At 37.6% G+C, this 25,442-nt stretch overlaps 4 protein-coding genes across 10 annotated transcripts; 2 read left to right on the top strand and 2 right to left on the bottom strand.

Annotated features, from left to right (window-relative positions):
- The first annotated feature begins 9,095 nt into the window (after positions 1-9,095).
- On the top strand, positions 9,096-12,607 carry LOC121975651 (nucleobase-ascorbate transporter 2-like). The gene is made up of 14 exons (XM_042527425.1): positions 9,096-9,583; positions 9,649-9,746; positions 9,876-10,052; positions 10,145-10,245; positions 10,348-10,423; positions 10,666-10,725; positions 10,800-10,984; positions 11,054-11,150; positions 11,231-11,317; positions 11,405-11,463; positions 11,552-11,643; positions 11,728-11,805; positions 11,903-12,063; positions 12,219-12,607. Exons 1-14 carry the CDS (start codon positions 9,490-9,492, stop codon positions 12,429-12,431), a joined length of 1,578 nt encoding a protein of 525 aa, XP_042383359.1. The 5' UTR covers positions 9,096-9,489; the 3' UTR covers positions 12,432-12,607.
- A 2,419-nt stretch (positions 12,608-15,026) lies between these two features.
- LOC121975648 (shaggy-related protein kinase GSK2-like) lies at positions 15,027-18,332 on the top strand. 6 transcript variants are annotated; one of them, XM_042527423.1, is made up of 9 exons: positions 15,066-15,187; positions 15,676-15,758; positions 15,887-15,949; positions 16,037-16,309; positions 16,384-16,458; positions 16,535-16,591; positions 17,032-17,126; positions 17,700-18,031; positions 18,193-18,332. In XM_042527423.1, the coding sequence occupies exons 1-7, from the start codon at positions 15,088-15,090 to the stop codon at positions 17,068-17,070; spliced, it is 690 nt and encodes a 229-aa protein (XP_042383357.1). In that variant the 5' UTR covers positions 15,066-15,087; the 3' UTR covers positions 17,071-17,126; positions 17,700-18,031; positions 18,193-18,332. The 6 variants fall into 6 exon arrangements, with proteins under 6 accessions (XP_042383356.1, XP_042383357.1, XP_042383354.1 ...); XM_042527420.1 differs by having other exon boundaries at positions 16,535-16,946; XM_042527421.1 differs by having other exon boundaries at positions 16,535-17,126; positions 17,700-17,783; positions 17,937-18,031.
- A 128-nt stretch (positions 18,333-18,460) lies between these two features.
- Positions 18,461-21,282, bottom strand: LOC121975649 (cytochrome c oxidase assembly protein COX19-like). Its single transcript, XM_042527424.1, has 4 exons — positions 20,876-21,282; positions 19,309-19,397; positions 19,110-19,207; positions 18,461-18,761 (listed from the first exon to the last, which is right to left on the bottom strand). The coding sequence occupies exons 1-4, from the start codon at positions 20,883-20,885 to the stop codon at positions 18,638-18,640; spliced, it is 321 nt and encodes a 106-aa protein (XP_042383358.1). The 5' UTR covers positions 20,886-21,282; the 3' UTR covers positions 18,461-18,637.
- A 302-nt stretch (positions 21,283-21,584) lies between these two features.
- LOC121975647 lies at positions 21,585-24,910 on the bottom strand. 2 transcript variants are annotated; one of them, XM_042527416.1, is made up of 6 exons: positions 24,638-24,910; positions 23,104-23,613; positions 22,404-22,707; positions 22,197-22,274; positions 21,954-22,004; positions 21,585-21,808 (listed from the first exon to the last, which is right to left on the bottom strand). In XM_042527416.1, the coding sequence occupies exons 1-6, from the start codon at positions 24,640-24,642 to the stop codon at positions 21,749-21,751; spliced, it is 1,008 nt and encodes a 335-aa protein (XP_042383350.1). In that variant the 5' UTR covers positions 24,643-24,910; the 3' UTR covers positions 21,585-21,748. The 2 variants fall into 2 exon arrangements, with proteins under 2 accessions (XP_042383350.1, XP_042383351.1); XM_042527417.1 differs by lacking the exon at positions 21,954-22,004.
- Between the last annotated feature and the right edge of the window lie 532 nt (positions 24,911-25,442).

Here is a 25,442-nt window from a genome sequence, read left to right as displayed (position 1 = left end):
CCGTCTGAAGCAACAAAACAATGGCCGGAGCTAGTGACTACCCACCAGCATTCGAGGGGGAGCTTGCTTCTTGGAAGCAACAAATGAGGTATTTCTTAACTCTGATATTGGTATTTCTCTAATAATGAAAACAGGTTATGAAGCACCAAAGACAACAAATGGAGAAAAACTCGATCTACGCCTATGGAACAAAAAGCAACGTGACGAGTCAATGGCAAACAGTCGGGCAGAGTTTCACATTTTAACCGCAATACCAAACGAAGACTTTGATAGAGTTGGCGAATACAACAGTACAAAAGAACTTTGGGAAAAGTTCTTAAAACTCTACGAAGAACCGATTGAAGCCGTCCCCTCAATAGACATCGAGCCATCATCAGAAGAATCCGAGATGGAAGAAATTACCGAGACAACCCCAACATCCGAAGTACATCCCGAGATCGATGAAGGGGGAGAATCTTCGGAAGAAATTAATTCAACAGGGGGAGAACCAACGGCCAACAAGGTAACTAAGGTATGGTCTCTACCTTCTGAACAACCGGTTAATTCAATAGAAAAATTGCCTGAAGATTCTTACGATTTAAAAATTGAATTACCGAAAAAGTTTTTTGAATTAGAAAATCAATTGTCAAATTTGTCTTGCAAATTAGAAATATTATCAAAATAAATTTGCAAATTAAAAAATATTTTGACAAAAGAATTATGCAAATTAGAAGAATTTTTCGAATTACAAATTACTCTCTCGAAAGAATTTTGCGATTTAGAAATTGAGTCACCAAAAAGGTGTTTCGGATTAAGAAATCTATTGTTAATAGATTCCTGTAAATTAGAATTTTTGTTGTTAAAAAATTCTTGCAAATTACAAAATATTCTTTCGAACGAATTTTGCACATTGCCGAAAGAATTTTTTATATTGTCAAAAAATTTTATCAAGTTAGAATCTATGCTATTTGAATATTTTTGTGAAGTTGAAATTCAAAAAATAATAGAAATTAACATGATACAAATTATTGCATGTTTAATATCTGTGGCTTTATATTTGAAAAAGTGTAATTTGAGAAGTTATGAAAAATTGAAATGGAAATTTAAAACTTGCTGATATAAGTATCAGTATAAAATAAATAAATAAATGCATAGAAAATTTTTTAATGCTATCAATTTTCTTAAATTTTCTTGCATAAATTTTTGGGCTTAGAAAGATTTATTTTTGGTGAAAACTTAGAAATTTTTCAAAAGTCATTCTTTGACTTAGAAATTTTTTTCCTTTAACTTGGAAATATTTTTTCTCCGAAAAACATTGAAATAGATTTCTATAATTTTTCTAAGTGTCAAACCCTTAGATTGTTTTTCTTGAAACCCCATTTTTATTGTGATCAAAGGGGGAGAAGGGAAAGTATAAGTCTAGGGGGAGGTAGAAAATTGAAAATTAAAATTTGAAAATTTTGAAATTTAATTTTTTCTATCATGTTGCATGTTATTGCAATAAATTGTTTTTATTCTATGTCTATTTTTAACCCTAGCTTAACTTGGGTTGATCACATCAAAAAGGGGGAGATTGTTGGAACCCCAAGGTTGTTTTGGTGTGATCAACAAGTTAAGTTAGGTCCTGCGTTGTTTTAACCTTGTGTCTAAGTGTGCAGGAGCTTAGGAGCACAGGTACTCGAGCGGAAGACGCAGCTAGCGAGAAGGACGGCACGCGGTGTGTCCGAGGGACGAGGCGCTGCGGAAGAGTACCCCGGTGGACGAGAAGAAAGCGTGCGGTGGTTCCGAGGGACGAAAGCCGGAGCGGAAGATTGCTCGGGGAGCAAGAGACGCAGCTAGCAAGAAGGTCGGCACGCGGTGCGACCGAGGGACGAAGACTGCGGATGAGTACGCTGATGGACGAGAAGGAAACACGCAGTGATTCCGAGGGACGAGAAGCCGGAGCGGAAGGCTGCTCGAGAAGACCGGAAGTTGGGTTCGGGTGAGCCCTTTTCCGGATGGCAGAGATCACCCAAGCGAGCGGATCAGGAGGAGAAGAACCGGACCGAGACGGGACTGAACCAGAGAAGAAGTCCCGGACGAAAAAGTCAACAACTGTTGACTTTGGGCTCCGGGGCGCTCGGAGCCCTCCAGGGCACCCAGAACCCTCCGGGGCGCCCTGAGCAGTGAAATTGACCAGATCGAGTTTTGACTCGATCTGAACGTTGGGGGATAAGTTTTATCCCCCCTAGGACGCCCGGAACCCTTCCAGGCACCCCGACCAAGGCTATAAATATAGCTTTGGTCCAGAAGCTTTTAAATGAACTCACTGATTGTAAATCCAGTGCTTGCACGCTCTCTTTTAGTCTAAGCTTCTGTTTTCTGTGCTACATTGCTGTACGAGGCTTCTCCGCCTGAAGGAGATTTTTATTGAGCTTAATCTTCCTTGGATTAACAACCACATCGGTTGTAACCAAGTAAATACTTTTGCCTCGCTTTTTCTTTATGCTTTTAATTTACTGCTTAGTTTATTTATGCAAGTGTTAGCTTAAAGAGTTCGAGGAGGGTTTGTTTTTATTTTTGTGTTAGCAGGATATCCAACAACCCCCTCCTAGCCGGCCCAACGGTCCAACACTAACCTTCTCTTTCAGGAAAAGGAGCTTCTAGAGAATGGGGGTCCGGGCGCCCGGAAGGGATCCGGGCGCCAGGAGGCAAGTTTTATCTAAGACGCGGCGTCGACACATAGAGCTCGCTGGTTGGGATTGCTACGTCACACCAGGGCGCCCGGAAGGGATCCAGGCACCCCGAGTATCCTATAAAAGGAGGGTCAAAGGCGGAGCTCAAGACACAACTTATAATTGACGATCTGCTCTCTTGTGCTCCTGCGACATTACGACGCTACTCCGACAAAGCTCTGTTCCTTTCTATTGTTTCATATTTTTTGGTATTTTCTTTCTATCAATTCCTGTACTTTAATCTTGTAATTCTATTTTCGAATTGATAGTAATTGCCCATCGAAAGCACCCTCGTGTGCAAGCCTTAAAGTAGGAGTCGCCAAAGGTTCCGAACCAAGTAAATCCTTGTGTTCTCTTTGGCTTGTCCTTTGTCTTTCCGCTGTGCTTACTCTTTACGAACGTTTTTCGATATTCACCCCCCCCCCTCTATCGATTCTTCACGATCCAATAGATATCATATCAAAATAAAGTTTTGATCAAGGAACAAAGTGGGCCTGATATGATCGAATATTAGGCCCAACGTGCTGATACATACCAGATCAACCGATCGTGACTGAGCAAGGTCTAGCTAAACTATAGCATCACAGTGGAGCATCTCACAAATCAATTAAGTAATGGAGGTTACCATATTACATGTGTTGTTCCATAATTCTTCCCTAGAAATCCATTAATACCATAAACATGATTTTTGTAATCACCTTTTACTACAAAAGTACACGTTTTTTTTATTACACTACAAACCATTTTTACAGTAGCAAATTGATATGTACATAGCTAAATCTATGTTTGTCTTCTTCTACCAATTTCACCCTTGCTTGAAACTTTTCCTTCAATGTCGATGTTCTTGAATGTTGTTGTCTTTTAAAGTCACCTCTTGAAATCCTTACGACAATATCTTACTCTAATTACCCTTTTGCAATCCTGCCAAACTGCAGGAGAAGGTTTGGTAACCGGAGGAGGCTGGTGATGGTTTCGTATTTATAAGAGAAGGAAGAAGGTATGGAAGGAGAGAAAGAGAGACCATGTGCATCCAAACCACAAAAACGATTTTAAAATAAAAATATGGTTTCGACGCCTTAGAAAATGGGGTGGGAAAGGGGAGGTTAGCGGGAGGGGTAGAAGAGGAATTTCACACTTTTTACTATGTCCTTTGGTAAATACAAAATCTTGATACTCCTTTGGATAAATTTGGAATTCCACGTATGTCATTTGGTAAATTGGAGAATAATAGATTTTTATATTATCGATGTGACATTGATATGATATATTGGGAATTACAAAAACCTTATTTAGAAGTTTAAACCTTGGAGATGCCCTAAAGAGAAGGGTAATGATTTGAAAATTGTGGATTCTTTCTTACTGATGAATGTGCACACTCAGTCGTCCATGGCAGTCATGCATGCTCAAGTGTGTGTGTGTGTATATATATATATATATATATTATTATTTTATTAAAAATCTCCCCCTTTACTAACTAACTGTGGTGAAGCCTAAAATGAATTTACGTTAATATCCTTTTTTCTATTCACACTAAAAATAATTCCAAGGTTTATTAGTAATTCCACAAGCGAAACCATCAGTGATCTAGAGTTCAAGACTCAGCTGCGGCGTATTATTATGAAATTTTCTCATCATTAATTTTTTCTAGTTGTTTTATATAAAAAAATATAGTTCTCTTTAGTCCCACATCTTAGAATTGACAACACTATGATCAAAGAAGCTTCTATAAATATTTTAGGACAACAATGTAAAAAAATATACTTTTCTTTGTTTTTTTTACTTTACTATTTTATTAAAAATCTCCCCCCCCCCCTTTACTAAGTAACTTTGGTGAAGCCTAAAATGAATTTACGTTAATATCCTTTTTCTATTCACACTAAAAATAATTCCAAGATTTATTAGTAATTCCACAAGCGAAACAATCAGTGATCTAGAGTTCGAGACTCAGCTGCAACATATTAGAATTTTTCTCATCACTAATTTTCTCTGGTTGTTTTATATAAAAAAAATATAGTTCTCTTTAGTCCCACATCTTAGAATTGATAACACTATGATCAAAGAAGCTTCTATAAATATTTTAGGTCGACAATGTAAAAAAATATACTTTTCTTAATTTTTTTTACTAAGATAAGTATAATATTAAATTAAATTAATTTTTTTCATAGGGAAGCCGTAAGGGTGATACTCGAAAATTCAAACACTTCGGATTTTCAAAAACCCAAATAATTCAGATTTTCAAAAGTTATGTACTTTATCCTAATGACTCTACTTAGTATTTTAATGCTAAAATACTTTAATTAATATAATTTCATTATAAAGGGTCAATGTAATTTCAATGTATTATATTACACACGTGACGCGTGCATGATCACTAGTATATATATATATATATATATATATATATATATATATATATACGCGCACAGTCACTGTGCGCGTTGTGTTGGAAATCAGTATTTTTTTTCTTTTTAATTTTTTTTTAAATTTTGAATTAAAAAATTCAAAATTGAAATAATAGATATTCATTATTTATTATTTTTACTTTTTTAAAATTTTGAATTAAAAAATTAATTAAAATATTTTTTTAAGATTTTATTTTAGGGTTCATGCATTCTAATTGGGTTATAATTTTCAAACTATTTTTTTTAGATTTTACCTCTAGAGTTTATGCATCTCAATTGGGTTATAGTGTTTAGTAAAAAGAAAAAATAAAAATAAAATATATTTAAATATTTATAGAGTATTATAATGTGTTTAGGTAAGGATTTATATATAGAAATATTGATTTTTTAATTCAAAATCTAAAAAAAATTAAAAAGGAAAAAAATACTGATTTCCTGCGCGACGCGCACAATCACACACTATGCGCATCGCGCATGATAACAAAACTCTCTCTATATATATAAAAGTCAAAAAGAGCATTTCTTTTCTAAATCATCAAACGATGCCCCACCTCATTATTCATTCATATACAATTACCCAATTCTCCTCAGTATTGTTTAATATTGTTCGCATTATTATCTCTCGTTTAAATCATGAGTCGATCAAACGAGATGTAGTAGTTACGATTTCGTAGTTGCTATCAATATTATAGTAGCTATGGTTTCATACCTGCTATAATGCATACTTAATATGTTCAAAAAGATGTAAATTGTAGCAACTATGGTTGCATAACTGCTACAACATGAATTCAACCTTGTTCACCTATTATTCACGTTGTACTAGTTACGAAATCGTTTCGTAGCTATTAAAATGTAAATTCCATTTACTTATACAACATTCATGTCATAATTGTGTCCCCTCAGGGCGGTGCGATGGTTAAGACATGGGGTGTTGCCACATGAGGTCTTGGGGTCGAAACTCGGCGTGACCGAGCATAACCTCCTCCATATCTTGGTCATTTGTATTAATGGCTAGTAGCCACCCATGATTTACCTCCTCCGTGTTGGCCTAGGGGCGTTGGGGGCGAATGATTCTGAAGGGCGATGGGGACGAATGAATCACCTTTTCTCACATTCATGTCCTAACTGCACAATCATAGCACTACAACATACGTAATAGTTATATTTTAGTAGATGTTACAATGTCTATGACCGGTTTAAAATTTAGACAAAAAATTTAAACTGAAAATAATGAAAATAATACTAGGTGAATATTGAAAGACAATTAATTAATTGTACATTATTAAATAGTAAAATGAGAATCCTTTCAATAAAAATTTAAAATAAGACGTGATGATTAATTAAAAAAAAACAGACGCTGTACTAAAAAAGAGCAATGGGGCCACTGCATCTCATGCTTTTGTTTGGAGCTGTGATGCTTTGTCTCTTCAGTGTTTTGCAGAATTTATGGATGTGAATGGAGAGAACAATAATGGGTGACAACCATAAACCAGGAGGAAGTATTCCCTTCCTGTAGCTGGAAAGTAGACTTTTGATTCAGGTAAAAAGGGAAATTTTATTTTACTCCCTTAAAATACTCCTATATTATTTATTTATTTTTTGGTGGTAGTGGTGGAAGGCATATTTCAACATAAAAAAAATACAAGTTTTCCTTAAAACCATCCTTTTTTGGTTAATTTACAAGTATGGTGAATTCATGTAAAATCTAGCATTCATTTAGTAATAGCAGTCGTTTTCTGAAGGGAAATTGATTTCCAGTAAATGAAATTTTCCCCGTGATTTCTTCTTGAACAAAAATAAAATAAAAAATTTTAAAATCCAACTACTGCCAACTTAGATATTTAAAATATATAATTATTAAATGGATACGGCCAAATCCAACAGAGATATGTGTTGTGCCAGCATCGCATTTATTTACTTAGTCTCCCTCGGCCAGTTCATTCAAACCAATTCGAATCCAGTCAATGGCGTGATGACGTTTTTCACGATGGCTTCTTCTTCACTTTTCATCATTTAATTTTTTTTTCCAGTTTGGTTGCTCTTTTATTTATAGAGATCCAAAGAGAGGAAGAAGAGTTCAGATTGAGGAGAAGAAGAAGGATCGATCCATGGTGACCGGAGGTTGGTTCCGGAAGCTAAGCGTCGGCGGCAGTGGACACCGCCGGCCGTGGAAGCTCCTCGGCCTCGCCGCCTCGTGGCGGTGGAAGCGGCCAGCTCTTTTCCGCTCGTCTCTCCTCGATGACCTCCTATTTAACGTCCTCTACTGCGTCGAAGGCGTCGTCCTCGTCGGCGCTCTCTGCCTCTTCTACCTCTGCTGCGGCTGCCACATTTAAATAATCTTCCTTTTCCATTCATTAAAAGATAATTTTTGATGACCCATTGTTGAAAATTTTCGTTCCTGAAGAAAAGATCAGATCTTGATCCTTTTGTGTTCTTGTTTGTGTTTCTTCTATGATGTTGTTGTTCATATAGCTCAGCCTTCTTCTCTAAAGCAGCGTAAACAGGTGAGCCACCCTTGATAGCCTTCATCCATGAATATGCTGTCGTCGAGCTGCCCGAACTGCAACACCACTGTCTCTTTGTCTCAAGCCCTGAGGCCACTGTGGCACGACCATGAAAGTAAAAGCACCAGCACTGCAAATGCTCATGCCGCTGAGGAGATTTCTTTTGCGAATCTTCTTCTAAACGATCAGGTGCCTTGGGAAGCTGAAGAGTACAGTTCGTCCTTCTTGGCCCTCCAGACCTGAGAAGGTTGAACTTATAGGAGATCTGTCCGATTTCAAAGTTACCAGAAGGGGCTTGAGGGCTGATTCGCTTGCTAGCAAAACGCCGCATCACTCTGCCTCTTGATTCCTTAGCAGCATTAGAGATGGTCGTTGGCCGTCGAAAACGGCGAAATTTGTACCCAAGAAATCAGATCTGCAAATGTGTTTGAGACATGCACAGATATAACGTCAGCGTGCTTTGGAGTAGCTAGGACACACAAGAGGAGAAAGATGAAAACCAATCGACAAACTACATTAGCTACGGCGTAAAAGTAATCGAAATTGCAATCTTACAGGCGAAAATTCAAACTTTTATGAGCCTCTCGCAAGAGATCCTTCTCCATTAGGAGATTAGGGCTCAAGGGGGCGAAATCCGGAATCCATCGACGAAGAAAGTTACCGCCTTGAAGAAAGAGGGCAAGGTGGTCTTTCCGGACTCGGGTAGTCATTTTCCTTCACGCACATTCTCTCCTAACAGTTTCAGAAGCATCCGCACGCATCTCTCCCCGTCCTCCTTCCCCGGCGACACCACCACCCCATCTAGATAGATCTCCCGCTTCGATCACATCCGCCGTCGCCGTCTCCGCCGCCCTCCCTAACGCAGAGACCGTCAATTCACATCGCTTTTTAAACGGACACGGACAACCTCGTATTGGTGACAACCACATCAGTGTCTTTAGTCCTTGTATTGGGCCGTAACAGCCCATTTGATTAAATGGGCTTCGTATCTATTGAATTTTCCAAAAGAGCTCCCATCATAAATTGGATTTGACAAAAACGCGCCCCTCGTAAATTATTCTTTTACAAAAAAGCATCCCAGTTCTCGTAAATTGTACATATTAAAAATAATGATCCTTACTTTGTTTTAGCAAATATAATATGTGAGTTTCTCATGGCAAAAACAAAAAAGGAGTACAAAGCAAATAATTCAAGAAAATAGATTGGAATCTACTTTGCTTACATTGGATTGTGCTCACAGGCTCACAGCCTTTTGAAAGTTGTATCCATCCTTTTGTTTCCACACACACTGCTCGATAAAGAAACAATGAAAAATCCCTGTCGCCCTTATTCTCAAACACTCCAGATGGGTGCTCTTTGATTTTTTTTTTTTTTCCAATAACCATTAATTCCTTTTCATATAAATGGCTGCCTTCGAATCTTTTCATACTGCGTCGACGCTGACTCAACAGAGACAACGATTCCATTTAATGAACTCAATTCACTGTGCAGAAGCTGCTCTTGGTCCCTCTGATGAACTGTCAGTGTACAGTCGATGGCGAAGTCTCGTCTTTTGCTAGTAATTTCTTGGAGATTATTTATGAACTTGCGAGTTTTGGAAACCGCTGCGGGCGATTGTAGGCAGCTGCAGTTATAAAGGGCAGGAGGAGGTAGGGAGAGAATAAAAAGCAGAACAGGATGAGGTCATTGAGTGGGTGGCGAAGTGTTCTTGTCTCAGCCTCACTGCGCCTCTTTTTTTCCTTTTTTTCCCACCAATAATTCGCCGTCTTTTCCTCTCAAGATCACTTTTTTTCTTTGGCGCCGGATTCCTCATCCGCTCCGCAGTCGGAAAAATCCCTTCTTGGCGAAACAACTGCAGAAGACAGTGTTTTGGGGAGTCCGGGGACAGACATGGCGGAACTGAAGCTGGAGGAGATGATCGTCCACCCGCCCATGGATCAACTCCAGGGGTTCGAGTACTGCATCGACTCCAATCCCTCTTGGGGTGCGCCCGCTCGACTTCTACTTGAGATTTCTGACTCGTGACCTGAAGCTTGAGATTTATTGCAGGCGAGGCGATTGCTTTAGGGTTTCAGCATTACATACTCTCGTTGGGCACCGCGGTGATGATTCCAACCCTACTTGTGCCATTGATGGGCGGAAGTGACGTAAGAATCGTATGCTTTACCAAAATCCCTTCCATTTCATAAAAATCAAATTTTTAAGGAGGGGAAGATAAGAAACAAGTTAACTAAGCAACTAAATGGGAGTGTTGATCATGGAGTCTATGGCTGCAGGGGGACAAGGTTAGGGTGGTTCAGACATTGCTATTTGTATCAGGAATAAACACGTTGATCCAAACCCTATTCGGGACTCGTCTTCCAACTATTATCAGTGGTTCTTATGCTTTTGTTATTCCAGCCATATCCATAATTCATGACTCTTCCCTGAATCGAATAACCGATGACCATGAAGTAAGTAGCCATCAAGTTGCAACGAGCTTCATTCCATTTGTTCTTCACTTGTTCAACTTGAATTCAACTGCTTTTCGCTTGAATGCACACAGAGGTTCCAGCAAACGATGAGAGCTATACAAGGAGCTTCAATCGTCTCATCTTGTATTCAAATTATTCTAGGTTACAGCCAATTGTGGGGTATCTGTTCCAGGTACAGTGAATTGTTAGCCAAATTGTTCTGCTATAAAATTTAGTTTAAGATGGAAATTTAATGGTCAGACCTAACATTAAAATGATGCCGTTTCTGGTTCAGATTTTTCAGTCCTCTAGGAATGGTTCCTGTGGTTTCTCTGGTAGGATTCGGTTTATTCGACAGAGGGTTCCCTGTGGTATTCTTCTTCTGCCTTTTATTCATTGATACACAATGTACTGATTGCTCATCCATATGCCCGATCTTTAAACTATTTATATTCACTTTTTTCCCCAATAAAACTCATTTAGAAAGCAGATGGTCGTTCTTGATAAAAGCATCATGTTCATCTTTGGCTATATTTCAATCCTTCAGTAACTGTCAGTAATGTGAAACACTTCTTCAGCATTATGTTTCATATTGAATCTTATCTTCTATTAGGTCGGGCGATGCGTAGAGATTGGTGTTCCGACACTCATCCTTTTCATTGCAGCTTCTCAGGTAAGAATGCATCCCTAGTCATTCGAGTCTAGAAGGCATGGATTGAATCTAATCACTTCAGAATCTTTGGTTAGTATCTGAAGCATGTATCTGTTCGGCGACTTCCCATATTAGAGAGATTCTCTCTTCTAATAACGATCACGATTGTATGGATTTACGCACATATTCTTACGGTCGGCGGTGCATATAAACACAGACCTGAGCGCACCCAACTCAATTGTCGCACGGATCGTGCCAATTTGATCTCCTCTGCTCCCTGGTACTTGTCCAACTTATATTGTTTCAGTCTTCCTCTATAGCATCTTGCATCTCACATAAATTCTTTCAGGATAAAGGTTCCTTATCCGTTGCAATGGGGCGCCCCAACCTTCGATGCCGGCCATTCTTTTGGGATGATGGCTGCTGTTCTGGTATCAATGGTTGAGGCAAGTAGTAGTCATGATACTAATTTCAACACTGGTTTGGCCTCATCAAGCTGAAGCTAATAGTTTGTTGTTTCAAGCAGTCGACAGGAGCTTACAAAGCCGCAGCACGGCTTGCTAGTGCAACACCACCTCCGGCTTATGTTCTAAGTCGAGGCATTGGGTGTCAGGTAAACTTTTTACCATTTACGATCATTCGACTTGAACATTTGAATCGACATTGTTTAACTTACCTGTGAAACTTCCAAATCTAACAGGGAATAGGCGTACTTTTTGACGGGTTGTTTGGCACTCTAACCGGTTCGTCCGTCTCAGTGTAAGTTCACATAATTCAATTGCTCTTTCTAACATGTGAACCTTCGGTGTCCTAATTTTGCTAAATTTGTGCATTGCCTACATGAGAGTGAGAATGTGGGGCTTCTTGGATCGACAAGAGTTGGGAGTCGCAGGGTCATTCAAATCTCAGCCGGCTTCATGATATTCTTCTCCGTCATGGGTGAGAGTTTCATTTGAGCAAATCGATTTCGAGCATTCTGACACAAGGAAATACTAAAGCAACTTCCTTTGCCTTCACATTTAGGGAAATTCGGAGCATTGTTTGCCTCCATTCCTTTCACAGTATTTGCAGCTATTTACTGCGTTCTCTTCGGGATCGTTGGTACTTTCTTTGGGCTGGCTAGTGTTTAAAAACCATGTTTGAATTTGATTGATAAATTAGGCATTGCCTAATAGTATTTTCCATTTTCTGTTCGCAGCTGCTGTTGGTCTGTCCATGTTGCAATTCACCAACATGAATTCGATGCGGAACCTCTTCATCGTAGGCGTATCGATCTTCCTTGGCTTGTCAGTTCCTCAGTACTTCTTCCGCTACACTACGAGTGCTCAACATGGCCCTGCTCACACCAATGCAGAATGGGTTAGCATTCATGCATTTTTTCGCCATCTTACAAACTAGATTTAACACAAATAGCTTTCGGATGATTCAATCGATCGAAACAAACATTTGATTCATGATGCTATCATGTGAACTCATAGAATTGTATCATATGCGACTCCATTTTGTTCTTGCAGTTCAATGACTACATCAACACAATCTTCTCCTCTCCACCCACTGTTGCATTGATTGTTGCAGTCTTCCTCGACAACACCCTCGACTTCCACGGTGCCGCTGCCGATCGGGGCATGGGGTGGTGGGACCGGTTTCGGAAATTCAAAGGCGATAGCCGGAATGAGGAGTTCTACACTCTTCCATTCAACCTCCATCGCTTCTTTCCCACCTCATGATGCTTGGAAGAACTCTTGTGAGGAAGAAGGAACATGGAAACCCTGAAGAGATTGTTGAGATGATAAAAGAGTACATAAACTGTAGTGTTTAGCTAAATTCATAGGACAAGAACAGAGGTTAATTGCTTATGTTGTAACTTAAGAATTCATTGAAACAGCGTCATTAAATATGATTAGCCGATTAGTATACAACACAGAAAGTAAAGGAGACGTAATTAAGAGTCATCACATTATTAGCATCATACATACCAACACTTGTGATTTTAATGGGCAAAAACATAAGGGTGTCCATTAAATATAAGGGTGTCCATTTTATTGGAATCAGTGTTTTTTTTTTATTTTAATTAAAGGGTGTCTCATATGTCCAACAATTCATATAAAAAATATAGTTGCATTTTTTTGTTACAATTCCATTAGCCAATTGTATTAATAGGGTGCTCCATCTGTCTGTGTTATAGTAGTTATAAAATTATAATTGTTATAATGTTTTTTTTTTATTTTTAATCAAAAGAGTGCTCCACCTCATCTACAACACATGTAAAATGACATAACTACTCTCTAGTTTTTCAACGTTATTATCTCTTACCACTTAGTCCCATCAACTAGTTGTATGAATAAAATAAGTCTATGTTGTATTAACTACAAAAACACAAATCGTGACTGTTACAACATAAATATTATTGAACAAGATAAGTTTGAGTTGTAATAACTATGATTTATAGCTCATATAATGTGAATGTTGTTGAATAGAGTAAGTCTGAGTTGTAGCAACTACGGTTTCATAGCTGCTACAACATAAATGTTAGATGAATAAATTAAAAATTCACGTTGTTTCAACTACAAAAGTGTAATTACTATAATATGAATATTTTTAAATAGATTAAATAGGTGTTATAGTAACTACGATTTAATAATTACTGTAACTCGAATATTTTTGAATAGATTAAAATACACGATAATATAAAATTATAATTGTTATAATATAAACTTATCCTTCTCATATAATTCATTTAATATAAAATAATATATAGAAAAAATTATTTTACATGAATTACTAGAGGGATAGTGGGATGGATTGCCCAGCTGATTAAAAATAAAAAACAAGGGTGTCTTTTAATTCCAATAAAAAGGCTAAAGAGGATGAAGATAAAGAAGTATCGGCGCCCCGAGTTATGCGTTTGACTGGAATAAATATATACAGTCACACAGTCACCTTTTTTTGTCAAAGGTACCCTTGTTGTTATTGGTCTCCTTGGGCTCTGCACAAGCTACCCAACATCGGCCATTGCCTGCATTTACAGTGGAAAACTTCAAGCTTGTCTCTACTCATCCATCCCCATGGAGTCTGCATGGGAACAGTCTCACTGTTTAGGAAACACACTCATATTCCATTAATGCAGCATGCACTTTTGACTCTTGACTAGCATTTGTACGATCTATTTTACGTGCCTGTGTGAAATCCCAAAATATCAAATTTAGAGCATCTTCAATAAGTTAAATCTCATTATAATTCTTTTTTTATAATTTTTAATATATCACATTAATATCACATAAAAATAAAAAAATTTACTATTCTTTTTACAATTAAAAAACCTCCATATAACTTTTTTATAGGTCCGACATTACAAATCACACATCTTTATTTATTATATTTTCATTTTATATCTCTATATAATTTTTACTTAATATTTTATTTAATTCTCATCTTTAATTTAATTGATTTATACTTTTTAATTAATAAATTAATGAACTTATGATTTTTAATTTAATTTATAATTTTTATTTAATATTTAATTAACTTATGAATTTTAATTTAATTATAACCATTTGTATTTTTTAAAATTTATCAAATATATTTATTTTCAAAAGAAAAATGTATAATTTAATATTAAATAAAATAATTAATGGTTTTAAAAAGTTAAATATGTAATATTAATTTTTCAATAATTAATGACTCCATCTTAAAAGAAAAAAAAAATAGACTTGAAGAATTAAACCTGTTTTTAAAATAAAAATCTTAAAATTTATCTTTCCATTTTAAAAACATTAAAATTTATCTTTCCATTCATTAGAGATTTTTTATTGAGTTTTTTTAATTTCACAAATCTTTTAGAATGTTTGCATTGGAGATGCTGTTATTTGCGTGTTTGTGCATCGTCGTAGGTTGCATGCAGCTATGACGTCAAGCTATGCAGGGGGTTTGGGGAAGCTAGTGCATTATAATGGAAGAGGAGGACAACTGTAGCTAGGTAGGACATGAGTTTGTGAGAATTGATGCAGCCTTTTTTAGGTTTTTATGAATGGCTATGATTAAATAAAACGAAATAGATCAATTAAAAAAATAGGTTAATCCCCTGCAACATTGTAAATGCATTAAGTAGATTGAATCAGCTAGATAAGTTGAGAGAATTCAATATTGCCTCAAGTAGTACATAAATCTAGCTAATAAGGTAAATCGAATGATCGAAGATAAATTTTTACATGCATATAAAAGTTTTGTTGTCACAATTTTATGTGTGCTAAAACCCTGAAAATTTTTTATTTATTTAAAAATATATATTTTGTGAAACAAATGGAACTTTACCTTTCATGGACGAGGATGAACAAGCAATTATCTCGACAAGATAACGGCGCTTCTGTTAGTTTCGTAGCCCAGATGCAAGGTAGCTCCTCCTCCACCGACTTCCTTGTTCGTCCCCCTTTCCACTGTCAGTTTCACCTCGTTCATTATCGGAAAAAGAGGAATTTTCAAGATGGTATCAGCTAACTTTTTCCGATTCCGTAGAGATGTACTGGATACCATCACCAATTTACCTTGAAAAATATCACGCACTTTGTGGAACTGCTTGTTGAGTTAGCTAAACCGCGTTAAATCATTTTTTTTTTTTTTGAGTTGAGTGGATGGATCAGAATGATTTTTGTTGCAGACTCGGTAAAGCTAGAGAAGCAATGACGGATTCACTTGTTTGTTCTGTTTGGTATCTGCTCATTCATCTTTGTTTGTGTTGGTGTTTGTCTTTAGAGTGTGAAGCTGCTAAGTTTTTTCTTGCCTCTTCAAGTTTGTCCTAGTTTAATATCAATTAATTTTGTTGAGTGCATTGATGAATTTTAGTTTTATTGTTTCCGTATTCTGTCAGTTTACATGTTCTTGCAATCTTCTCTGTGCTTAATTTTCAGTGGCACATATTTTTTTTCTTTCTTTTATCAATCTAAATATCCCTTTTTGTCTAACTGTTGCATCAAGCATCCTTTATGGAGGAGAGTGATCCAGTAAACGGTCATATCATTTCTACTACAATAGGAGGCAAGAATGGTGAACCCAAACAGGTTAGAACTTGAGAGCCACTAAACTTGTATTAGTAATGACGCCAAATGATTGCTATTGTACCACTATATTTGTGGGTTTGTGACTCCTTTACTTGTGTTGCAAACTGCTTCATTGACTTGTTTTGTAGACGACCATAAGCTACGTGGCTGAGCGTGTTGTTGGAACTGGTTCATTTGGAATTGTATTCCAGGTTAACTAGAAGCTTTCATTATGGAACTTCTCTTAAGTCATCTTTTCATATAGTATTTTGGTTTCATAGGCAATCCTTTTCTGGCAGGCAAAATGTTTGGAAGCAGGGGAGACTGTTGCCATAAAGAAGGTTTTGCAGGATCGGAAGTACAAAAACCGTGAGCTACAGCTGATGCGCTCGATGGATCATCCAAATGTGATCTCCCTGAGGCATTTTTTTTACTCCACCACTAGGAGAGATGAGCTTTTTCTTAACCTGGTTATGGAGTATGTGCCAGAAACTCTATATGGTGTTCTAAGGCATTACAGAAGTGTGAATCAGCGGATGCCACTGATCTATGTGAAGCTTTATACCTATCAGGTAAGGTTATATTCTCTCTTCTGTAGGTATATTTGTAGCCAGGTAACATGAGAGTTTACTTGGATTTTCTTCAGCTATTCAGGGGACTAGCTTATATTCATACAGTTCCTGGTGTTTGCCATAGAGATGTTAAGCCACAAAATGTTTTGGTAAGTTTTCTGGATGCAGTAACTGTATATTGTCTAGCTCTAATCTATTCTTTACGATGAACCACTCTCTTTTCAGGTAGATCCTCTCACTCACCAAGTCAAGCTATGTGATTTTGGAAGCGCAAAAGTATTGGTATGCTTCTATTGTTTGTGTATTTGTGTGCATATAACAAAAAAAAAATGTCATGCTACAAAGGAATTAGTACTTTGGCATCATGAAATGTTTGCCATTTTGAGGAAATGAAAATATATAAATGCAAGGTTAATTATTCTAGAAGCACATTGGAGAAAGAATTTTGTTTCTTCGTTATCATTTATCTCGCTATACGGGGTCTCGGAGAAAGATTCATTGTACACAGCCTTACCCTGCTTTTTACAAGAGGCTATTTCCAAAATTCGAACTCGTGACCTTTTGGTCACAAAGTAACAATTTTATCGTTGCGCCAAGGCTCCCCTTCTTGTTGGTCTAGCTTGTTGAGATAATAAAAGTATGCTTTCTTTTGTATCCAATTGTTCATATTATAGTAATAAAAGGATGTTGGAAAGTAATACTCTCTCCTGTTTCCCTTTAAGTCCTCGGTACTCCGACTCGTGAGGAGATTCGGTGCATGAATCCTAACTATACAGAGTTCAAGTTTCCACAGATTAAAGCCCATCCATGGCACAAGGTTTGTCCAATGAATTTATTCTTGTTGACTATGTTTTGTTTAATCTGTTTTTATTTTATTTTCTCTTTTCATTATGTTGCTGCCAAAAATGTTTCTTGAAAGTAAAAGCTAAAGTACCTACCTCAGCCATGATTTTCATCAAGTCTTGTTATGCAACTTAAGTGACTAGTTGAGGTTATGCAAAAGATACATTTTGGAGAGAGAGTATTAGCATTCACCATCTACAAATCTGATTCGCTGTTCATGTTTTCCTTCCATGTGTATCTTGCTGTTAATAACTTCATGGTTCATATTTTGCTCCATGTCAATTGTTTCTGCTTTCGAGTTTAACATCCTTGATGCCAAATCCGGAGAACCTACTGCAAGAATCACTTATGTTTCAATATCTGTCAAGACCATAAGAGGTGTGAGTAAGCACTTAGAGCAAAATGCTTGTAAGAGGATATAATTACACCTGCTCTCCATTGATCCAATATGTAATTAGGATTGAGTGTCTAGGAGTTATTATCAGCATATCCACAGTTTGTTCATATGAAAAATAAGATGTCTTATATTTAAGCTGTGATATTCCAGATATTCCATAAAAGAATGCCTCCAGAAGCGATAGACCTTACTTCACGCCTTCTCCAATATTCTCCAAGCTTTCGGTGCAGTGCTGTAAGTTTTGCTCCATCTCAAAAGAAGTTGATTGAGAGTGCTTTGGTAGAATAGAAAGTTGTAAGATGTAGTTGAATTGTCTAGGCTTTGTAAAATGTAGTTGAATTGTCTAGGCTTTGTAAAATGTAGTTGAATTCTATATTCATTTGGAAGCATGTGCTCATCCCTTCTTTGATGAGCTCCGAGATGCAAATACAAGGTTGCCAAATGGTCGTCCACTGCCTTCTCTTTTCAACTTCAAGCAAGAAGTAAGCAGAATAACCTCCAAAATCTGTCCATCACTTTTAGGTTCCTTGATTAGTTTATTTCCTCTTCGAATGAGAATATAAGCATTTGCATTCTTTGAATGGCATGGAAGCTTGAAAACTTTTTGATGCACAAGGATTAATCTTGGCTGCAATTTCTACAGCTGGCTGGTGCATCGCTGGAGATCATCGACAAGCTGATTCCAGACCATGTGAAGGGGCAACCCTAAACACATCAAGCATTGCCCTTGCATTTGACAAAAGAGAGCAACAAACTGCAGTTTTATTGTCAACGAGAAAGACTGATGAGTAACAGTGTTCAACTGGTGAAAGAAAAAGTGTGTCGAGTCCTATATGACAATCATGTGTCAATTTTTAAGAAAACATGATTTTGCAAAGCTACAAAGGATGACCAGAAATTTTCTACGCAGATTGATCCAGGAACATGAAGCCAGCTTCTTCCGGAGCTATCATTAAAGGAATGTGAGTGACATAATCTGATAATGGTGATTGTTACAAGACTAAGAATTTAGCCATCTTTATTATTTTGGAAAAAGCATCCTTACTCAAATTAAGAATAAAAAAATCCATTTGTCTAAGATCACAGCTTTAAGAAGTGGAAGTGCTCTTTCCAGGTGAACTGCCAGATTGATTGTTACTATTACTCTCGGATAAATCTGTTGTAGCATTGTGGAAACCAAGCTCTGATAGGTCTTGTTTCGCCATCAAATTTCTGGAAGCAAAATAAAGTCGTTAGTGTGTTTAAGAAAACAAAGATTTCTAATCTACTTGTTTGTCAAGCACCCAAGAGGTATGAGCTTCATAAAGACTAATAATTTGTGAATAAAGTCAACAGGAGATGAAGGACTAAGATTAAGGACATTTTCAAAGAGAAACAATTATAACATCAAGCAGAAGGAAAAATATAAAATTAAGTATTCTAATTATACAGTAGCCAGCAAAAGTGACACAATAGACTTCTTTCAAGACAACTAAGATATTAACAGACTTGTTTTATACTCATTTCTATCTCAAGGATGTTCCATTAAGAGGGAAAAAACTAAACTAGATGCAAGCTAACCTTTCCATTCGGCATTCCAAGTATTTCTTTGATAAGTGTCTGCATTTTTCTGATTGGTAACCAGAAGATTTGAGACAGGCAATGTACTCTTTTTTCGCCTGTGTAAAAATCATTGGAGAAATGTAATTCAGGATGTGCATGCATGAAAATAACTTAACGCAATTCTAATTGAATGTGACAAAGTTATAGTTTATCTTACTAAATCACACTCATGTAAGTGGTCTAATGGAAATATGCCTTTTTCAGGAGGAACAGGTCTTGCTCCTCTACTTCCACCAAATGATCCACCTATTAAAATCATAGAGAAACTCAATATAGACTCTCATTGCATTCATATATAATAAACCTACTTGAGAATCTGCATGAGTAATCAAATAAATATGAACAAATTTGTATAATGAACAACATACTTGCAATCTTCACATGGAAAAGAAGTCAGAGCAGTAATATTCAAGAGAATAAACAAGCATTTTGGGCGTGAAACTATGCTTTAGGAAATCACAATGACAAAACAAAAAAAAGCAAATATTTCATAATAGCATGTAACATTTTTGTACCATTTGAACCTTGTTGAGGTAATACCTTTAGTTAAAATAATACAGTTATCTAAAGGTACTGATTTTCACCATCAGGACAATATGAACTTACCAACATATTCAAAATAGGTCTCCTTTGTGAATGATTTGATGTTATGCTAGTTGATAAAGATTTAGATAGAATAAAATGGTGAATGTTGTTTGATATTATGCTAGCTGATGAGAGTTTTAATAGAATAAACATGAAGCTTGAATTTGGAGAAAATTTAGAAAATAAAGGTTTTGAACAAACATCATGGCATCAACAAGTAATGTCAATCTCAATAGTTTAAGGTTAGCTGTATGAAACTTGTACCTCTGTTAAACTTTATACATGACTATATCAATAGGACCACTCAAATCTCCTAAATTACTTCTAATTATGTTTCAGAAAAGACTATCATCAAGTAAAACATATATAAATTTCAGCCTGACTAGCCACTTCTTTTTCCACAAATAAAACTCCTACTATATGTGATATATAACCACCATAACACTAGCTAGAAGGGATTATCTGAACACAACATGATGTCCAAAACTGAAAGCTATCTTTAAATTATATCAGGGGTAGTATGACATCATGTGGGAAGGAAGCCTAATATAATAACAATGGTTATAAAATGATCAAAGAACATGCTCATGATTCAGTAACAAATCTTGATAATTTGATGTTTGTAAAGATTAAGATCGTAGGAACACCAACAAATTATGTTAATGTTCTATTTTTTTCACAGCTGAGATGAAGTCAAATTCTGCAATTACAATTACTAATTAACAAGCAAAATGTGAAATGATTATGATTGATCAACTAGATAAATAGATTATGAAAATACTATCAAAAGGACCAAGCTTTAAGTCAATATGGGAGTCTCCCTTGTAGTAGTCGACAAAGGTGGCATGATAGAGCAAATACCAACCTGCAAGCAACTGATTATGCTTAGCGCATTTCAATGCACTACTTTCCAATCGGGAATAGTTTCACAAGTTAGAGCAACAAGTTTAGGATCTACACGTTCACGAGAATGCAGATTCTTCAAAGAGTATTAACAGTGCATCAAGTCTGCACCTCCAGCCAAAATGTTGCTAAAGATGCGATTTTAAAATTTCCGTCAACTCTTCTTATTAAACAAACGATGTTTAATCGCAGGGAGACCGGATGAGAAACAATAACAATAATCGAAACGTACTAACCTGCGCTCATCTGTCGCAAAAGGTGTTTCTTCCGCTCGATGAGGGTTTCCGATTACTTGATCGAGCTCGAATGAGAACGACGACAGAAGACACAAAGCTCGTCTCTCCAAGAGTATGATCGTGCCGAGCAAAGGCTGAGTTGTCGCGTAGGCAGTAAGGCGATTAAGGCGAGAGAGGAGAAGTGGCGGATTTTAGTTGGAGCGGAGAGTTATCTACGTGAGGAAGGAGGCAGCACTCCAATGACGAGAGGAGTCAGTCCGCCGCCGCCGGCGAGATTTGCTGCTGGAATCAGCGTCTAAGACGCGTCGATCAGCGCCACCGCGTGAGGAGAAGCGGTGCCGCCGGCTGTTGAGGTGGGGGAGGTTCAAACGAAGGGAAAGGGCTGATGACCGGGATCCCTAGATATATTTTCTTTTCCTATTGTTTTTTTACAACACGACCCCGCTTGCTTTACAAATTATCTATTTATTTTTTTAATTGATACCCGATATTTGTTTTTTCGAATCGGCCCGGCCTGACCATAAAAGTTTGATAAATTGAAAATTCATAAATTCATTGCTTACTATAAGAAAATTCTTCTATAATGCGTCAACTATTTATTAGAGTAAAAATGATATTACTATCTTAAATGACTTAGCATCATTAATTCTACGTCAAAATATAAACAGATAAATAATATTTTACCTCAACATAGTTACAGACTTACTCATGGAGCTCCAACAATCTTTTATAATAGCGGAAAGAAAAAATATATATTTGTGAGGAACAGTTCGTACAACTACTCACATTAAAATTCAAATTCAGAAGAAAAAAAACTACATCAAAAAAAAAAGGGAGAAAAAAACAAAAGAAATTGTCCTTTCTTATTCCCCTTCACTCTGAATCCGAGTCCATACTCTCCATTCCCTTCAACCCTCTTCGTCTCTTTTTCTTCTGTTCAAAACCAATAAATAGATATTAAATAAATGTTTCTCAATAAAAAATATAATACCGATGTAATTGCTAGAATAGATATAGATATTTCACGATGATCAAGAGGGGGGAAAATGAACAATAAGTGGAGAGCGATCCACCGCACCAATGGAACATAACATACGTGGACCCACTCGAAAAGGCCAACAAAGACATGCTGCATTAAAGACATGTAACAATGAAGGAAAACCAACGAATATTGTCAAAATTAATAATAGAAGAAAATGATCGAATAGTATCATGCAGCAGTGAAAGCAATCAAAAGGTCGAAAATGTTGAAAATTAAGATGAAACAAATATCAGAACATGAGATTTAGAAGAATGGAAGCAAATGGACGGAAATGGATACCTTCCTCGTGCATTTCTTCTCCCTCACTTCATACCTTGCCCTTGTCAAATCTGTCAGCCACATACCTGGATAACAGTACTGGGATCCAAATTCACAACCATTAGGAAAATAAGGTTTGAATTTTGAGAAGAAAATGAGCAACAAGTTGTGATTTTGCTGAATCCAAAGAATGGAAGAATGTGGAAGTAGTGTGCTGTGTTTTGGTACCTGCAAGGTCCTGTCAATGTTCTTGGCCCTCTTCTTAGGGCGTTGGGGGAGCTTGGTGCCCTTCATAGCCATGAAATCATCCTCTTTCTCCTTTCTCGAGAGGGAGAGATGGATCCTGGGCCACTCGAAATGATCCAGATTGATTCTCTCCTTTGGCTTCAGATCGGGCGGCTGCTTTGGGTCTGGATTCATGGACCCATCAGCTGCCTCGCTGCCGGCGGCGGGGAAGGAGGGTTTTGGGTACTTCTCCAGCGAGCGGCGCTTCTCGGGTCGTGCTCGGCCCTCCGATCGCTCTTCGACGCTCCTGATCATGGCACGAGGTGGAGGAGAGAGGTCAGTGGGTGGGACTTTGGAGAGAAGAAGATACCATGGTCTGCAGATTCTAATACCGCTATGAATTAAGGTAAATGAGATGGAATGATCTTAATATATAAGAGAACACGCCACCACCTGCTACAACAACTTAAACCAAAGCAAGAGAAGAAATAATTATTATTCAGCCCAGGAAAAGGAGAAAAGTGATTTAAACGAGGTTAATTAGTCATCGTGTTAAAGGCGTCCATGAAAGAACAGATGAACGCAGGAAAAAAAAAAATCAATTTTTGTCGTCAAATTTTTTTGAGATCAAAAGAATGGTAGGAAAATTAATGGAGAAATTAGGTGAAATTGATTTGCAAGGAAGAAAAGAGGAGTTTTGTACCTATTGGCGAGAGAGGCCGTGGGACCGCGGACTGGGGCGCACGACAGCCACGTTCGGGTGGCGTACGGCCCGCCGGGTGGAGGCAAGGCTGCAGGCGTGGCCGTGTCCGCCGAGGACCGCCGCTGGAGTCTGGCTACCTGTCTCGAATGGGACGGGGGCTCGTCGCCTTCATCTGCTGCCGCCACTGCGGCCACCGTCGTGCGACCTTCGGCCCTCAGCCCTCGCGACCGCTTCCTGTGCCCCCACTGGAAGAGGACATTTTCCGGGCTCGTTCTGTTGACGGCGTCGGGTTCCGAGGAGGAGACGAGGAAGTGATCTCGGTTGGGGGACTGGAAGTCCGATACGGAGCTGGGTTTCACCCTAAGTAATTTGGGTTCCTGATGGGAGCAGTTTGGAAATCCGTGGTCGTCGGCAGCTCCGGCTCGGGCGCCGGATTCCTTGGAGGCATTCAAGCTGGGCTTTCTGCCATTGCTGAGGAGGATAACATCTAGGCTATTCAATCTCTGGAATCTGCCACATAGAAAAAGTTAAGGAATGGCGAAAAAAACAGATCAAACCTCAGACATCCGAGGAAGTACAGCTCGATCACTTGAAGGAAACTTCGGTCGAGAGAAAGAAATAAAGAACGACCGATCACTACTCTGCTAAAAAAAATGGCTACGGATCCATCTGGAACTCAATTAAGAATCACCAGTCTGCAATGCCTGAGAAATCCTAGGTGAGCAGAAATCAGAGAAAAAATCTGAGAAGACGCTGCTTTTGGTACGAAAGGGCAAAAACTACGCACAACCTAGCAAAACAACAAACGAGAAACAACGACGCATCAATGAGATTCAAATCACGAGTAGCTGCTTAGCAAAAAGGATGATTCCCTCACAATTTCCGACGGAAGAAACTGAAAATAGAAGAGGGAAAATAGGAAGTGTACACAATGAAGAAATAGAAGGAAATTTCGTCAATCCGTCGAGTAGCACTTGCCGTGAGGCCGTAGAAGATGCGAACGCTATCTCCTCACTGGAAAGCCTCGGAAGAACATAAACAACTGAAAAAAAAAAACTTCTTTGATCTGAAGTATCTGCAAAAAAACCCAGAATTCCAAAGCGATTAATTCGTGAAACTACCACGACCAGCGATTTGCAGCTAAGAGTTGTCGATTTGAGAAGGAAAAAAAATCCTAAAAGGAGACATAGACGACCGGGTGGATTTCTCTTCGGCTACTCTATAAAGGCACCATCAGAAATCAAACTTCCGCTGCTCGATGGAGGAGAAACTCCGAGATCAGGTCGTCGTCTTTAAAAACGGCGACAGCCAGAGGAAATCACCACAATCCACCGCCCTCGGAGCCATTGGCGACCATCAGCGAAAGAGAAATGGAAAGAAAACATACTCTTCAAATCAAGACCTTTCAAAACAAAAGGCAAAAGAAAACATCCATCGATCTCGTCGCACAAGGCCACTCGGACAAAAAAACACAAAATCACTGGAAAATCATAACCAATCAAAACCATAGAGATACAGGAAGGATTGCAGTAACCTCATCGTGCTCGACTTCAGGAGGATTCAAGGCCCATTTCCCCCCATTCTCCGCAGTTCAATCGTTCAACAGATCGCGTAGATTACAGACTTTTGCAGCAGAAGATTCGCACCTCTATATCGATTTCTTCCATGTATGGTTCTCCTGAGAAAGAATTGAAGAAGCATAAGCAATCAAATAGAGCTCGAGAGCGGTGAAAGAGATTGAAGCAGAGCGGATAGAAGAGAGAGCAGGGGAAGGGAGAAGGCGGAACCGGTTATAAAAGTACCATAACACCAGAGCTTCATCAACTTGACATACCCAATATAGCCCTACTCCGACCTGAGCGGCCTGGGATCACTTTGTAAATAAAGAAAGAATAAAGGTCTAAAGTAGATTAAAGAAAACTTAAGACGGACAGACACCCTCAATGGCATGGAAAAAAAATATATTAAATATTAATCAGTATTTTTACAGCTACCTAACTTTTAAAATGATCAACTCACTCTATATATATATATCCATTTTTATCCCTCTCATTTGCAGAGTATATAATTTTTTTTAAAAAATAAATAGATTTTTTTGTCAAAATTTATAGATGAAATTAGAAAACTTAGAATAACATATTCATGCCCTCTAATATTAATTTAGCATGATGATATAAGTAAAAATAATGATTTTTTTTAACATGAATGTGTCAATATATATATATATATAATTCATATTAAAAAAATAAAGGTTCTCATATGTTATGTTAAATTTATATTTAAAAATATATATATATATATAATTAGAAAAATTAGACGAACATATAAGATATAATTTT

This window comes from Zingiber officinale, chromosome 4B (assembly GCF_018446385.1).
Source record: "Zingiber officinale cultivar Zhangliang chromosome 4B, Zo_v1.1, whole genome shotgun sequence".
In the NCBI taxonomy this organism is placed as follows: Eukaryota; Viridiplantae; Streptophyta; class Magnoliopsida; order Zingiberales; family Zingiberaceae; genus Zingiber; species Zingiber officinale.
Note: the sequence above shows the minus strand (reverse complement) of the source record. Positions and strands in the feature narration are given on the sequence as shown.

Coding starts and splice junctions, on each gene's coding strand:
- LOC121975651 (XM_042527425.1), top strand. CDS start 9,490: ATGGCGGAACTGAAGCTGGAGGAGATGATCGTCCACCCGCCCATGGAT. Junction 10,246..10,347: donor TTGTGGGGTATCTGTTCCAG/GTACAGTGAATT, acceptor TTTCTGGTTCAG/ATTTTTCAGTCCTCTAGGAA. Junction 11,151..11,230: donor TTCTGGTATCAATGGTTGAG/GCAAGTAGTAGT, acceptor TGTTTCAAGCAG/TCGACAGGAGCTTACAAAGC.
- LOC121975648 (XM_042527420.1), top strand. CDS start 15,088: ATGCAAGGTAGCTCCTCCTCCACCGACTTCCTTGTTCGTCCCCCTTTC. Junction 15,950..16,036: donor CATTTGGAATTGTATTCCAG/GTTAACTAGAAG, acceptor CTTTTCTGGCAG/GCAAAATGTTTGGAAGCAGG. Junction 16,459..16,534: donor TTAAGCCACAAAATGTTTTG/GTAAGTTTTCTG, acceptor CTCTCTTTTCAG/GTAGATCCTCTCACTCACCA.
- LOC121975649 (XM_042527424.1), bottom strand. Junction 19,208..19,308: donor ACTTACATGAGTGTGATTTA/GTAAGATAAACT, acceptor ATTTTTACACAG/GCGAAAAAAGAGTACATTGC. Junction 18,762..19,109: donor TTGGAATGCCGAATGGAAAG/GTTAGCTTGCAT, acceptor TTTTGCTTCCAG/AAATTTGATGGCGAAACAAG.
- LOC121975647 (XM_042527416.1), bottom strand. Junction 22,005..22,196: donor AGAAGAAATGCACGAGGAAG/GTATCCATTTCC, acceptor TCTTTAATGCAG/CATGTCTTTGTTGGCCTTTT. Junction 21,809..21,953: donor ACGTATGTTATGTTCCATTG/GTGCGGTGGATC, acceptor GGTTTTGAACAG/AAGAAAAAGAGACGAAGAGG.